This window comes from Zootoca vivipara, chromosome 3 (assembly GCF_963506605.1).
Source record: "Zootoca vivipara chromosome 3, rZooViv1.1, whole genome shotgun sequence".
In the NCBI taxonomy this organism is placed as follows: Eukaryota; Metazoa; Chordata; class Lepidosauria; order Squamata; family Lacertidae; genus Zootoca; species Zootoca vivipara.
The window spans coordinates 86,799,637-86,814,346 of record NC_083278.1 but is presented as its reverse complement, the minus strand read 5'-3'; the positions used below and the strand labels follow the sequence as shown (position 1 = coordinate 86,814,346).

The following is a 14,710-nucleotide window of genomic DNA, read 5'->3' as shown; positions in this document are numbered from 1 at the left end:
CATACACTTTCTTTTCTCATTTTCATCTACCAGTATATAATGGCGCTCTTCAAAAAGGTGCATGAAATTCTTTACTCCAGCAGAATTTGGGATAAATTCTAGCAAATGTTCTACCTCCAAGAAAGCCCTCTCCAAGCTGTGGTTACATCATCCAAACCAGTTGATTTGGCTCCTACAGCAGCCTGAAAATGAAATATATATAAATTATATACATCGCAAGGGATGATATGATGAGAAAGGAGTGGAGTAGGAAAATCTCTGTTGTCTCCCCGAAAAGGTTGACTGTTTTAAAGATTGCTGCTGGTTTATGAGGCCATGAATAATGTTAAGCAGAATTAGCCAAGGGGTTCATGCAATCTGAAATATGAATCTCTCTCTCTCTCTCTCTCTCTCTCTCTCTGGAAATTGTAGCTCTCTGGGGGAAACTACAGTTTCCATGTTTCTAGCGAAAGCCCATGCAAAGACTTCTGCTAGCACATTGGGGCTTCCCCTTTCTCCCACCCTCTGCAGCCACCCCCCCCCAAATTGGCTCAGTGGGTGGGGATAACCCCCAGAACAATGTGCAGGAGAGGAGAGAGGGAATCGTTCTGTCTGGCAAGCTGATGGAACAACTGTCATGGCGTTCGGTTGAATGCACCCAACGTGCTTTAAATGTATGGTACAGGTATGATCTTTATGACTTGCATCAGACTTCCACAATGGCTAAACCCACTCCCAGAGTTCTTTTCATAATAGGAACCCTGCTGCAGCCTGAAATGTCAGGCTAAGCATACAATATTCCAAAGCGTTTAGATGATACCTTTTATTGGACCAAGTGTGCTGGGCATGAATTCTCCTTTGCTAAGTTTAACCTTATTGCTGGGTGTCGATTGATACCACAGCATCCTTGTGGAGAGCAGAATTTCCCCATGTGCTGCATCCCGTAGACCTACCGTCAAAGAATCACCGAGGGCAGCTATCACTTTGATGTCAGAAGGTTGTAGCCTGTGGACTAGATAAGGGGGTGGTGGAAGGAGGAAATCATAGGGGAAGGGTATCACTGGTATGGTTTTGTTTGTTTGTTAAGATATTCATGAACCGCTTGATACAAATACAATTAAACTAAGTCCAATCAAGCAATCAGTAAGGATACTTAAAATTCTACATGGACCAGAAATGATATGCTGAATGGGCTGAACTTGGAATCTAAAGAGATGGAAGCTACTTTTAAGTTGCAATCCTATGTACGCTTACCTGGGAACAAGCTTTATTAAACCCATTTGGGGCTTTCTTCTAAGTAAACATGCATAGGATTGTAACAAGCAGATCAACAATGCTAAACATTAAGAAATTCTCACTAAGCAATGGCACAAATATTCCTTATGGGACACATTTTCCAAATCCTGAATTATCTTGGTTGCCATATTCTGAGTTTAATTCTCTCTTTGGGGGGCAATCCTGCAAGCAGTTAGGAAGCTTAAATTCCACTGAAGTGAACAGAATATTCATTGCGTACAGCATTTCCATCCTTATCTATACCCACAGCAGCCCTAAAGGTACTTATGGTTGTGATAAGAGAGTCTTTTCGGAGCTCTGAGAATACTGGTTTTAATTTCAAAACAAGTCTACAGCCTTCACAGATGCAGAATTTGCAAGTGCAGAAAAGTGCAATGGACCAAAATGCTAGAATCTTAGAAATAAATAAAAATGAAAAAGAAGACCACATTTATCTACCAGTTTTCCCCTCCCCCCAGGTAATGTCGCAGTAACACCCCCCTGAGACTTTAAAAAATGCAAAAGAAAGAGATAGCAAAACTCTGCATTATGTGTTCTTTCTGTATCTCCTTATTTCTCACCTGATGTTGGGGCTTTTTGGGATGCAGCCTGTCCAGGGCATGACAGATCACTACCCCAGCTCTTGAAGACAAATGCAGTGAACACATCATTAGAAGCTTTTCAAATGAAATGAAAATATATAGAACATGCAAGAATTTCAAGTCATGGTTCAGAAGCCCAAGAAAGCCCCACTTCCAAGCTTTGGGGGTCTATACTAATCAGCCTCCATTTATTGCCCTCATCCTCAGGCTTCATTCTAGAGACAGCATGCTATTATGTACCGGTAGTTCTAGGTTTACATCGCTTTTTGGGCGACCAGTCAACTCTTTGCGCCATTTCTTTAATTTTATTATGTTTTACAAGCTCACTAAATAATAGAACACACACAAAAAAACCAACCAACTTGATAGCAGTCACATAACGCACTGACAGATGTTCTCTCAGCTCCAATACATAACATCAATAGCTGAATCCTACTGCGACCTGATTGGATCATTGCCAAAACAAGATGACACCTAATTGGCTCTCCAAACACTCACACTCATTGGCTACATTCAAATGAAGGAAAGCTACTGCATATCAACCTAAGTAATGTGTGCTTCCCTTTTCTGGTTATTTGGCTATAACTTTTGACAAAATACAGAAAATTGAAAAAAACTTTGTTGCTTTACAGTCTTCATTCAATTATCATTCCATTGATATATAATTTTATGGTATTACTCCAAATAAAAGTGGTGTTATGAGCCATCAAACTTTTTCCAAAAGGTTTCCACAATTTTGGCCACTAAGTGTACTGTTACTTATAATTTATATCACACCTTTAGCATCTGCACATAGATTTACAATCTTCATTTTGTTTGGTCTTCAAACAGCTCATTGCAGGAGATGCTGGCTGCATTTGCGTGTTGAGGTACCAAGACATCCCCCCAATAATTCACACTTCACACAGAATTTAAGTTTAAGGTTTTTGGCATTAATTTGGCCACAACTTTATTTAAATACATTTAATGTGAGTGGTTGCTTAGGCATTGGTTCCCAGCCATCTGTCCCCCGCCTGGGACAGAACCAACTGACTCCCGCTTGTGTACTAGGGAAGCCAGTATAGGTGAGCACCCTCTGAGAGAGGACAGGGCAGGGGACCAAGCCCTTCACCTCTTCCTCAGATGCTCCCCGAGGCTCATGCATGGTCTTAGCCCCTACCGGGGATATGGACAAACATATGGAGCCCCAAGATTCCTTTAACGGAATACCCCTAAAGGCAGCAGCCATTTTGAGGGGCAGGCCCAGCCAAATCCTTACCCCTCCACCATCCAATTTTAACCAATGCCTAACCGCAACCTTACAAGTTGTGACAATTTGCTATGCGGTAGGCAAAAACCACCTGGCACCAGCCAATCAGCCAAGTGGACAAAATTCGTACCAGGTCCCTGATCCAAAACAGGCAACCCCATGACAGGCATAGCAATGTCAAGCGCAAAGAACCCCTAAAAATAGGGAGGGCGGGTGGGAGATCTGTTGCAAGCAGCAAAAGTGAAACTGCAAGCTGCTTGCTATGCCTATATAAGGCTGTGGCTGTCAATCAAATCACTTGCAACATACCAATTTCCCCAGCAACAGCAAACCATCAATCACTCATGTGGCCATCCAAACTGACCCACCCAACAGACCCGGGAGTGTCTTGTTAACCCTTCCGCAACATGAGCTCTCCTTAAGGGGAGAACTTGCTTTTCACAATCAAATCCATAAGGCAGGATTCAAAAGTCAAGTTTATCTCTTGCAGGTGCATCCTTCTAAAGAGAGCTCACCTCCCTTAACAGTCACTGCAGGGTGCTTAAGTGAAGTGTGAAAAGATCTTGTAGACCAGGCATCCCCTCCAGATGTTTTGGACTACAATTCCCATCTTCCCCGACCACTGGTCCTGTTAGCTAGGGATCATGGGAGTTGTAGGCCAAAACTTCTGGAGGGCCACAGTTTGGGGATGCCTGCTGTAGACAATAGAAGTTCAGTACTATGTATGCTCACATGTATAAGGCACAGTAAATGAGAAAGGAATCACCTGGCTTGGTTTCTGTGTGGGCTCCAGAGGCGAATGTGTACCATTGCTGTTCTTGTAGGTTCCCAGGAATGGTTGTTGCTAAAAGAAAGGAAGTACATTTCAAGCTCCAAATGCTGCAGAATTTATGCCAGCGTCAGAAGGATGCATTTATTAGAGTTGAGGTCTGTGAGGCTTGCCAATATGAATTCAATTTAGTTCTGCAATCATGATTCTCACAAAGAAAGAAGAGTTTGGCTTCAGGAACTCATTAGAGAGAGAAGAGTAGACCAGGAAGTGGACCTAGCCCAGAATTTAAGCATGGAAAACCTTTACTCTGGAGGTAAACAAGGACATCAAATCAGGGTAGTATCACAGTTACTTTGGAAAACTGTTTCTATCTCTCCTATTAATTGAAATTTTATTGTTGCATTCTGCCATGTAGCATTCTGTACGTTTTTCAAATAAATACTAAAATATAATAAAATGTAAAAATCTAACTTTTGCACACAAGTGGGATGGACTTCTGCATAAATGTGCATATGCTTGTAAATAGACCTGCAAGTTTATGGAAGTGAGCCAAGTGAAATGTACTACTTCTGCTTGGAGAGATGAGAAGCACAAGGAACTGACAAGGCCAATAAGAAAACTGGAGGCATATAGTGAAAAGGTGAAGCTTTCTATTTGTTTTCTCTGCTATGTGGTTTAGTAACACCTGGGCCATAACAAATGTACATACTGTATAGATACATAGATGAACTCAGTGTTGTAGACTGGGACAGAAAGCTTCCATCTCTGACAGAGAAAGCTTATGTGTGTACAAGGGGAGGGGGGTAGTTTCTATGAAACTCCATACAGGTATACCCCCCCCCCACTTAGGCAGGGGTTGCATCCTGGGCCCCTGCACATGTAAGTGAAATCACGTAAAGTGGGGAGCATCCCCTAAACACCCTTTAAACACCCTCTCTGCTGCTGTCTCACCAATCCAACTAAAAATACTGCATCCAAAAATATCCAACAACTAGAACTGAAGCTCTGGGGCCAGCAGGAGGCTGGAGGAGGTGCAGGGAAACGGCCGCTGCTGCTGCGCTACTCCGCAAACCAGCTGTTAGGCAGGGAGGCTTAGCAGCATAAACAAAGCTGCACCTCTGGTCTCTTTAGGGTTTCTTCCACCCTCACTGATGTCCTCTTTAGGCTCTGGGGAGGGGTTTCTCGTGAGCCACGAAGACTCTCCAGCTCTCTCCTGCCATTTCTTGGTTTGAATTGAATCATTTAATTATTTCCCAGCACCGCGCACATAGAGTTGTGTGTGAGTCGGTTGTGCGTCGGTAGGGGGACACCTGTATTCTAAAAAGAGGGCTTCGTGGAAAAATAACTGATCACATAAGACAGTGGCTTATCCTTGGAGTGTTAGATTGCTGACACCCACATTTGACACCTTTTGCCCTGAAAGATGATGCTATATTTACCAGAGTTGGACAGCTCAGGGTCACATTATCTGTAAAGTTGAAGGAAATGGATTTCTTCCCTAAAGGTTGAAGCTGCAAAACAAAACACATGGTTATGTCACAGTGTTTCTTCTTTTCCCCCTAATAATTGTCTTTCAAAATAAAAACTAATAAATACTATAATGCATTTGTTCCATAATTTGATCCCCGAGGCACTTTGCCAACTCATTTTCTCAAGGGTTCTCGGTTTTATTGCCACTGAAATTTAACTAAAATTCTAAGTGAGTGATGCAGCAACTGTCTACAAGACAGGATATTTTCACAGCAGTGAGAGCAAGTATTATCTCACCTTTTCCTGGAAGCCTTTGGATCAGCCACCTAGTCCCTATGCTCTAATGGTAACTTATCCAAAACACATGCAATTGAAATAATCATATATTCTTCTCCTGCCTACCCTTATTTCCATATACACCTTCCTGTTGTTTCCTTGTGTCTCTTAAGTCTGTAAGCCCCCTGGGAATAATTGTTATGCCTGCTCCTTGGAAGGCCTCATGTACATAGCTGTTACTATATCTACTTTCTCTCTCTATATATATTAGAAGTTGTTTGTTCACTATGAATTTGAACACCCCTTAAAAAATTGCAACCAATTTTTATATGATGGTTCAGTGAACTTTGTCTATGTCTGGAAACGTTTGGCTACCATCTTGAATCAAAATGGTGGCCTAAACCTTTCAAAACTTCACTAGTTTTAAGTAATGTTTTCACAGTAGCACAGTTTTTGTTTAGCCTCTTAGAATTCCCGAGCAATGCCAGGTATGAGGCTGCTAGTAAACAAATAAATACATAATGTGAAGACAACAGGAGAAAATCTGAATATGCAAAATATACTTTAATGGCATAAAAGTCTTTGCTACCCAGGAGATATACACTGTCCAAATAAGAGTACATTAGCATAGTTATCAAATCCCATGCCCTACCATATTTTTCCAGAGGGCCCGAGAAAGCTGGGAATGCGACTTTTGACTGAGATGAAAACAATCAGGTGCAAAGAATGAGATGTCTGGACGCCCATCCTGAAAAGGTTGAAAACATTAGAGTTTTGAGAGGGGGTCAGGTTTAAAGAGACAATCCCAAAAATTCAATCCAGTGAAAAGGTTTGAGTGTTCGGGTTCTTTAGCGTCTAGTCTGAAACTATCAGAGACTGCCTGAATTCTCTAGTATCTAATACTCCATTCAAGTCAATAGCAGGGGGTGGAGGCATTACATTGTATGTGTCAATTGTGTAAGATTTAATGTGAGCTCTTTCAGGTCAATAACGCTCTTGCATTGCCAGAACAGATTTTCTTAACTTTTCTTGCAGCATGAGCTGCTTTTTAAAAATTTACTTCAAGCCTGAAAGAACTATGAAACATGAATTAAAAGGATGCACAACAGAATACAAAATGATAGGTCACGTTTATAAATTGCAAAATAGCAATTTATGAAAACTGACAAATTACAACTTGCTGCAACAAAAAAAAAGTAAAATGTTGAAATCAGTCAACATTTTCAAAGCTGATGTAACCTTGTTGGTGTTTCTTTAAGAGTGACAAATAAACCAACTGTCAGTCACAGTGGATACCATAGCTGTCAAGTTCTCCTTTTTTGAGGGAAATTCCCTTATGCTGAATAGGCTTCCTTGTGAGAAAAGGGAAAACTTGACAGCTATGGCGAATACTCAGCCTTCATCTATAGTTTTAACAAGCCCTGGTCATTTCAGTTCCACTTTCGAAAACAGTTGCACAGGATCTCAGTCTGCAAGGTTCTTTTATGGCAGGACAGGTTTTGTCCTTGCTGACAAAGCTTCTTATTTTTGCTTTGTATTGCGCTTTATATTTTGGTACAGGTATATACATTCCCAATTCCAGAGAAAATTAAGAATAGGTGATGCAGGTCTAAACTAAAGGGTACTGGGTCTTCATACTAATAACCTTAGCGCACAAACACTGCAAAGGAGCAGAAATGGAACTTATTACATATTTTAACTTCTGTGCGCAGTCTAATATGGAATACTAGGCCACTAGTCTGAGTGTTCTGTGAACCCACATGGAAGTGCTGGCTGCTGTGCAGGAAGTCCTTCTCATCACCTCCATATAGGTCAGTGTTCACAGACCACATGCTATGCTTAGTAAGGATCAGACACAGTCTAACTACTGCATGAGCAAGGCAGGATGAATGCCGAATAATCAAGCCGCCCCCAGAGTCCAAGACTCAATCCAAATTGCATCATAACACCCTTATGTCAAGATTTCAAGATCCCAAAGAATGTCCTGAAAGCTCTGCAGGCTTTCTTATAAGGTAAGCAACATCCACATCCACGTTCAATCCAGCCAAGACACACCTGTAGAAGAGGAAGTACGATGCTTTGGAGGAAAGGCTGCAGTACTACTGTAAAATCTTCTTGGGTGTCATACTTGCCAGTCTGCACTAGACTTTGCAGACTGCTCTGTGGAATAAAAATAAAAGGAGTTCCTCAAAAACAAACCATGGTTTCATATTATGATTTGCAAGATGTAAACAAACCACAGTTCAAGGCACACTAAACTATGGTATAATGTTGAACCATGATTTAGCAGAAAGTGTGGGCCAGGGTACTGTTAGGAAACTAATTTCTGTGCCAAAAGCAGCACAGAAACAGCACACATAATATACACGGTCCAGATTATAACAAATCATAAAATGTTGGCGGGGTTCTCTTGAGGCAGTTATCCAATTTTTGTCTGTAGAGTGGGGTAGTTTTAAATCATGTCGCAGGATGTTCCAGAAGAGCAATATATGGTTGCTCTTGGGTATAATGCAGCAACATTCATACAACGACAGTGGGTGACATGCAAAATGGCAATATTGATTCTTTGCAGATATACCTGATAGGTTTGGACTGCTTCCTTCATCCTCACCAGTTCTGGTGAGCCTTCTTGAACGGTGAGAACACACTCACAATTCTCTCTGCGTATGAAATTAAAGGGAGTGCAGGACAAAAACAACATATATAGATAATGCAGGAATGCCATATTTTGGAACTACGAGTAGTTATCATGGTCACTACCTGTTGGCTGTTTCAGGTTTTACTGATGTTTAAGAGGATAGATTATCTCATTGTTATCTGTGCTATAAAGTACACAATTTTCCCGTATTTTTGGGTTTCCCTTTTATTTTTTTTATTTTTAGGATGTTGTAAACTGCTTAGAGGTTGTATTTGAAATAAGAAGATTTATAATTACCCAAGATAGATAGATAGATAGATAGATAAAAAGATAGATAGATGATCGATAGATAGATAGATAGATAGATAGATAGGTGATAGATAGATAAGGAAATGTAGAAAGTAGAAAGTCACTGAAAATCAGAATGGTAAACGTAAAAGAAATCAGAATTATAGAAGTGATGGTGGGTGATTATACTGGATCTAAGGACTCAAATACAATTTTAATGTTTCACTTTTGCCATCGCAAGAAACCAAGGATTTCCAGAGAGATGACTACTACTCTTATTTGGCAAAAAAAAAAAAAGCAACCGAGAAACTTGTAGGACCTTAAAGACTAATTTAACATAGAATAAGATTTTTGAGGACTGCAGTCCACTTCATCAGATGCTAAGGAACGAAGGCAGGCTAAATATAATCTATTTATTCTACATCTGTGTTTTGTTTCCCAAGGAAATCTGCTAAATCGTGACTTGGTAGGGAAAACAGAACCTGCGCAATATGACATATTGAGGCTACCACACATGGCTTGTTATGACAGATCCTGCTGGCTTGTAATTAGCTATCTCAAAATGTCTAACACAAAGGCATTTCAGAAAGTTTTCTTATATTTGTTCCATCATGGGCTTTTGTCTCATTTTAGCCAATTAAGAATTTGCAGTCCAAGAGATGCTCCCATTCCAAGCCCTTCCTCTGTGCTAGAGTTAAGCCATCCCTAGACATACCATTATACTGGGATCTCACCTAACATCCAGTGAGCAGATCACTTGCTCACCATCCACCACTGTACTTATTTAAAGCACATGGCTTCTCCCAAAGAACGCTGGGAATTGCAGTTCTGTGAGGGGTAAACTACAGCTCCTAGGATTCACTGGGGGAAGCCATGTGTTTTAAGTACCTGGTGGTGTGGATGCCATGTAGAATGGCCCTAATATACTTGGATGGCATGGATACAAGAAGAGACCAAAGCTGGCTTACACTGCTAGATGGGCAGGGCAGGGCAATCTGCTATCCAGAAACAGTTGTCTCAGAGGAAGAAGGTCCATTGCATTCACCAGATTCACCAAAGCTTTAGGCACCTGGTGGGAAAGGAAGCACTAAGTTATAAGAGACAACAGCGTATGAAACACAGGGCTTGCGTCCTTTCTGACTCTATGCCAAAGCAGCTATTGAGCCTGATTCATTGCTCATCTTGTTTGACCCAGTTTCCCCCATATCCCTACCCCTCCACATGGAAGCTTTCCAGGAAGATGGTGAATAATGTTAATGTGAGTGTATCATGGTCACCTACAGAATATATTTGGTGACAGTAATTAGTGATATAGTGGCACAAGTCCACCCCCCCCCCAGTCACATTATATTACTCATTCAGGCACTTGGCTCCCTAGTGGCTTTGCGATAATGCTTGTAGGATGTCATTCTATAGTCACTGAAACATCCCTTTGGAGAGTTTCATACTAAAGGCTTCCCTACACAATCAAGCAAAGAACACTCCAAGTGCATATTATCCCTGCTAGGATATTCACACATTTTCTAAATAAATCATGTGAAGACCTATGACCTTATTATTATCATTGCTACAGTGGTACCTCTATTTACGAATAACTCTACTTACGAATGTTTCTACTTACGAATGGAGCTCTGTCCGCCATCTTGGATGCGGTTTAGATAGGATCTTTTCTACTTACGAATTTTTAGATAGGGTTAGATAGACTTACGAATTTTTTCTCCCATTGCATTCCTATGGGATTTGACTTACAATTTTTTTCGACTTACGAATGTGCGTTCGGAACGCTTTAAATTCGTAAGTAGAGGTACCACTGTATTTGAATTTATATACCCCCCCATACCCAGGGGTCTCAGGGCAGTTCACAGAATAAATTCAATATATTCTGTGAATACAGAATACACAATAAAAATAAAAACATCAACCCAATAGCACCCCCCCAAGAGCACATTTTTAAAGGGCATATGATTTTAATCAGATCAACTAAAGGCATGCTTAAAAAGGAATGTATTTGCCTGATACCTAAAGGTGTATAATGAAGGCAGCAGGTGAACTTCCCTGGGGAGAGCATTCCACAGACGGGGAGCCACTACAGAGAAGGCCCATTCTTGTATTGCCACCCTCTGGACCTCTCGAGGAGGAGGCACATGAAGAAGGGCCTCAGAAGATTATCTCAGGGTCCTGGTAGGCAGTGGCGTAGCAAGGTCAGGTGGTACCCGGTGCGGAAAATTTCTTGTCACCCCCCATTGAATTATTATTATTATTATTTTTTTACCCGCAAAAGTGGTTTGACTGTTGAGCTTTTTTTGTGGAGATTGCATGCCTTGCGATGAGGCGTCTGAGGGAGAGCCGGTGGGCGGACCATTTTGGCACCTCGGAGGCAACACCCGGGGCAGACCGCACCTACCGCACCCACCCTTGCTCTGTCCCTGCTTGTAGGTTCATATGGAAAAAATGGGATAACATGGAATAGGCAGGGAGAAGAGGGAGGACTTTGCCACATATTACTAGACATATTCTATGTGCTATTTGAAGGGATCCCGTGACACCTATTTAACTGAATCCCACATACCAATAGTAGATTTGTATGTGCATCATTTCAGTCCATGTGTAGGAAGGGGAGAATTGCATTTCTCCGGCAACCAAGTAATACCACTTTAGTATTGAGAAATTGTATGGATGTGGTAGAATGTGACCTCACTTGAGGTTGGGTGGGCAGTATGAAATTGTAGTCAGCCTCAGACCATTTCACGTGATTGCTCTGAAAATCTCCTTTAAAAACAAACAACTGTGCGATTATGCAGCAACATCCTAAAATAAAATGAAAAGATGCTCTCCAGGCAGCAGCCACCTACCTCTGCATGAAGAAGGTCAAGTGCTTTTTGAACACGGCTTGAAAAGTTTACAGCTGAATAGTGATCCTGATACAAGCAGGAGACAGAAAGAGAGAGTTACTAGTCCTTAAAAAAAAAGGTAAAAGTGACCTTTGCACATCTTATGATTTATAAAGACACGAGATTAATCATGCAAGTTACTCCTTAACTAGGAAACATAACATGGAATTCAGGATGTAGCTAAACCAGAAAAACACACACACATGGATGCTAGTGAATTTGTGCATCCTAATTAAGAGTTACAATGAATGAATAAAACCTTCCAAAAATTATATTATTAATTAATTAATTAATTAATTAAATGTGTACGCCACTCTTCATCCATAGATCTCAGGGTGGTTCACAACATAAAAATACAAGATAAAAAACCACAAAATACAAGATGCTCTGAACCTGGCTGTCTTGATCATTGTGGACAGGACAATAATTATAGTATTTTTGCATAATCTGACATCTGCACAATCTTGGACCCCTGATGACTAGATGTTACATCTGGTATGTCACATCCTTCAGCTCTTGGGAGAGGGATAGAAATAACATACTGAATATTCTTAAGACAGCGAAGGAGTCAGAAAGTAGAGAATGAAATGGATGTTCAGTGGTCTACAAATTTCCAACATGATCTGTTTGTATAGCAAATGTACCATTAGGTCTTCAACGCTTTCTTTCATCTCAAAGAAACAAACCCTACAGGAAGGTCACATTTGGAACATCTTGTGGCTTGGGAAGTGAGGCAGACTGCCCTCTTTTCATAACCATCTTTAACCAAAACCAGCATCCCAAGAGTTGATTTGATACCTGAACTACACCTTCAACTTCAAAAAAGCTATGGGGACTCCCTAAAATTTGAACTTCCCTGGTCTAATAGTTCTGACACTTAGGTTGTGGGCAGTATTAGGCTGCTAAGGCTGTTCAGATATTTCCCCCCTGTGTGGTTAGTGTAGGGCTTTTGTAATATTAAGCAGCCAAAATGAACCACACAAAAGTGTGGAGTTTATCAACTTGTGTGCTTAGAAAACACTGCAAACCATGGCCAGAGCAAATAAGAGAGTCAATCTCCTTCCAGCTTCCACATAAAATCATGTTTTTAACCCAGAATGATCCTTTAGGCAGCACAACTACCTTTGCTCTGGTGCTACTAATAGCTAGAGCCTCCACCCAAGCAATCTAGGCTGCATTAGGGTCTCCAAGCCATGGGTTTTCGTCTTTTACTATCACAAAGGAAAGCCTTTACTGATTCCCTGCAAACCACCGTTTTGGCTTTCATCCAGCATCTCAGAGCTTTGAGAACATCCCCATAACTCACCATGTCTTTGCAATAGTTGCACAGATCATGGACTCCAATGAATACAGTTATGACCTTCCAGTCTGTGTCAAAATTGATTCTCTAAGCAAAGAAAAAGAATGCACGTGTTACCATTGCTGGCTTATTCACACAGGTATATAATGCATGGTTGCCAACCGAAATGAAGCAATTATCGGTGACCCTTCATATAATGCGACAAGTAAGCAAGTTTCTTGAATGTTGTCAACCTACCGAGTCGTTTTTCATTAATTTCACAAGGTGCTTTACTTGGTCTGGTAATTTCCTAGGAAAGAGGGGACACGGTAAAATGACACGGGGCACATATTTGATGCTTGACTATATCTGTAGACTCATCCTTAAAAACAGGTATGTACAATGAGAAGTGGCTATTCCCATTTTACCAAGAGAGGACTGCAGTCCCAGAAAGGGACACGACGTGCCCAATCTAACCTAGTAAACCAGGCATCCCCAAACTGCGGTCCTCCAGATGTTTTGGCCTACAACTCCCATGATCCTTAGCTAACAGGACCAGTGGTTGGGGAAGATGAGAAATGTAGTTCAAAACATCTGGACGGCCGAAGTTTGGGGATGCCTGTAGTAAACCATTGGCTAAAATGGAATTTGGGTTTCCTGAGACCTGGGGGGGGGTACTTTAAGACTATATTGTCTTTGTTTACAACTGGATTGGGAAAACAGGACCAAGGAAAAATGAGTCATCCGTGAAAATGCCTGATGACTCATTTCTAACAGCAAGAAATTAGGCCTCTTGCAGTCCTGGAAGAGGAAGAAGGGAGAGCAGGAGCCTTGAAGGTGCTCATCAAGAGTTCTTTCTTTGCCCTCTTTTTTGTGCTATCTTTCCACCCTTTTGGTCCCCATAAGCAGAGATTCTGACTTCCGCTGGGGTACTTTAGTGAAAACACACAAAAGCAGAAAGAACATTTGAAATTCCCTTTCAAAACCTTAATCAAGACCAGGAATGAACTAGCGATGGTGGCCTCCAAGCGAAAACTGCTCCTTCTTTGAGTTACTTTTTTTCAACTCCTAGTTTTGCTCTATAGTCCCCGACTGAAACAAGTGCACGAAGAAGTAGTTTGCAAAAAACAACAACCCAGAAGACTAATGGAAACGTTAGGCTTTTAAGGAAGCTCCAGGGCTCGGAATGAGCTGAAACGCATTTCATTTCTTTCCCATGATTAGGATTGTGTGACATTTCAAATGCTACTTTAGGTTCTTGGTTTTGATTTACATTCTTCGACAATGAAAATGAAAATAAAAAATGGTTTCATATCAGCAGAGAGGAATAGTCGGATTAGGTAAGGTAATTCCTTTCTTTCTTTTGTTCTTGTATGGAAATCCAGGAACCATATCAAGTTTACTTTATCTCTGCCAGATAAGGCTGTAAATACTATGTGGTAGAAATGACTTCTAATATGTGTGTCTTTGACAGTTCAGGGACATCACCATAGTATCTGAGCACATAAAGACAACAAAAGAGACCATGGGAAAGGGGAGCACCTGCCTTCTCTCACTGTACTAAATATGAACCATATGGATAAATATCTATGAAAGCAACTTCCTTCATGTTTTCACAGAATGATTGCAAGTCAAAAAAGCTGGGTAATACTTAGGACCCACCTCCTTTCTATCAAGGCCTAGTTAGGCTGGGGTCACATCCACACTACATATTTAAAGCCACTTTAATTGGTACCACTTTAACAGATATGGTTTCCCTTGAGAGTCCTCATGGCGCTACAGTTCAAAAGCACGCCAGTGCAAGTAGATAAATAGGTACCTCTGCGGCGGGAAGCGTTTCTGTGTGCTCTGGCTCCCATCGTGGTGTTCCATTGTGCCATAATTGGTTTAGTCATGCTGGCCACATGACCCGGAAAGCCATCTGTGGACAAATGCTGGCTCCCTCAGCCTGAAAGCGAGATGAGCGCCGCAACCCCAGAGTCGCCTTTGAC

General features: G+C 41.3%; 1 protein-coding gene across 2 annotated transcripts in view; it reads right to left on the bottom strand.

The window, feature by feature from the left end:
- The window catches only part of PLB1 (phospholipase B1), an 81,554-nt gene that overhangs the window by 35,910 nt on the left and 30,934 nt on the right, over nucleotides 1-14,710 (bottom strand). For both annotated transcript variants that reach the window (XM_035111500.2, XM_035111499.2), the window contains 12 exons: nucleotides 12,978-13,029; nucleotides 12,747-12,827; nucleotides 11,402-11,467; nucleotides 9,518-9,618; nucleotides 8,202-8,283; nucleotides 7,679-7,783; nucleotides 6,276-6,371; nucleotides 5,317-5,388; nucleotides 3,872-3,949; nucleotides 1,836-1,896; nucleotides 933-991; nucleotides 115-182 (listed from right to left, as the gene is read on the bottom strand). In XM_035111500.2, coding sequence (XP_034967391.2) covers nucleotides 115-182; nucleotides 933-991; nucleotides 1,836-1,896; nucleotides 3,872-3,949; nucleotides 5,317-5,388; nucleotides 6,276-6,371; nucleotides 7,679-7,783; nucleotides 8,202-8,283; nucleotides 9,518-9,618; nucleotides 11,402-11,467; nucleotides 12,747-12,827; nucleotides 12,978-13,029 — 921 coding nt within the window. The remainder of the gene's footprint in view (nucleotides 1-114; nucleotides 183-932; nucleotides 992-1,835; nucleotides 1,897-3,871; nucleotides 3,950-5,316; nucleotides 5,389-6,275; nucleotides 6,372-7,678; nucleotides 7,784-8,201; nucleotides 8,284-9,517; nucleotides 9,619-11,401; nucleotides 11,468-12,746; nucleotides 12,828-12,977; nucleotides 13,030-14,710) is intronic.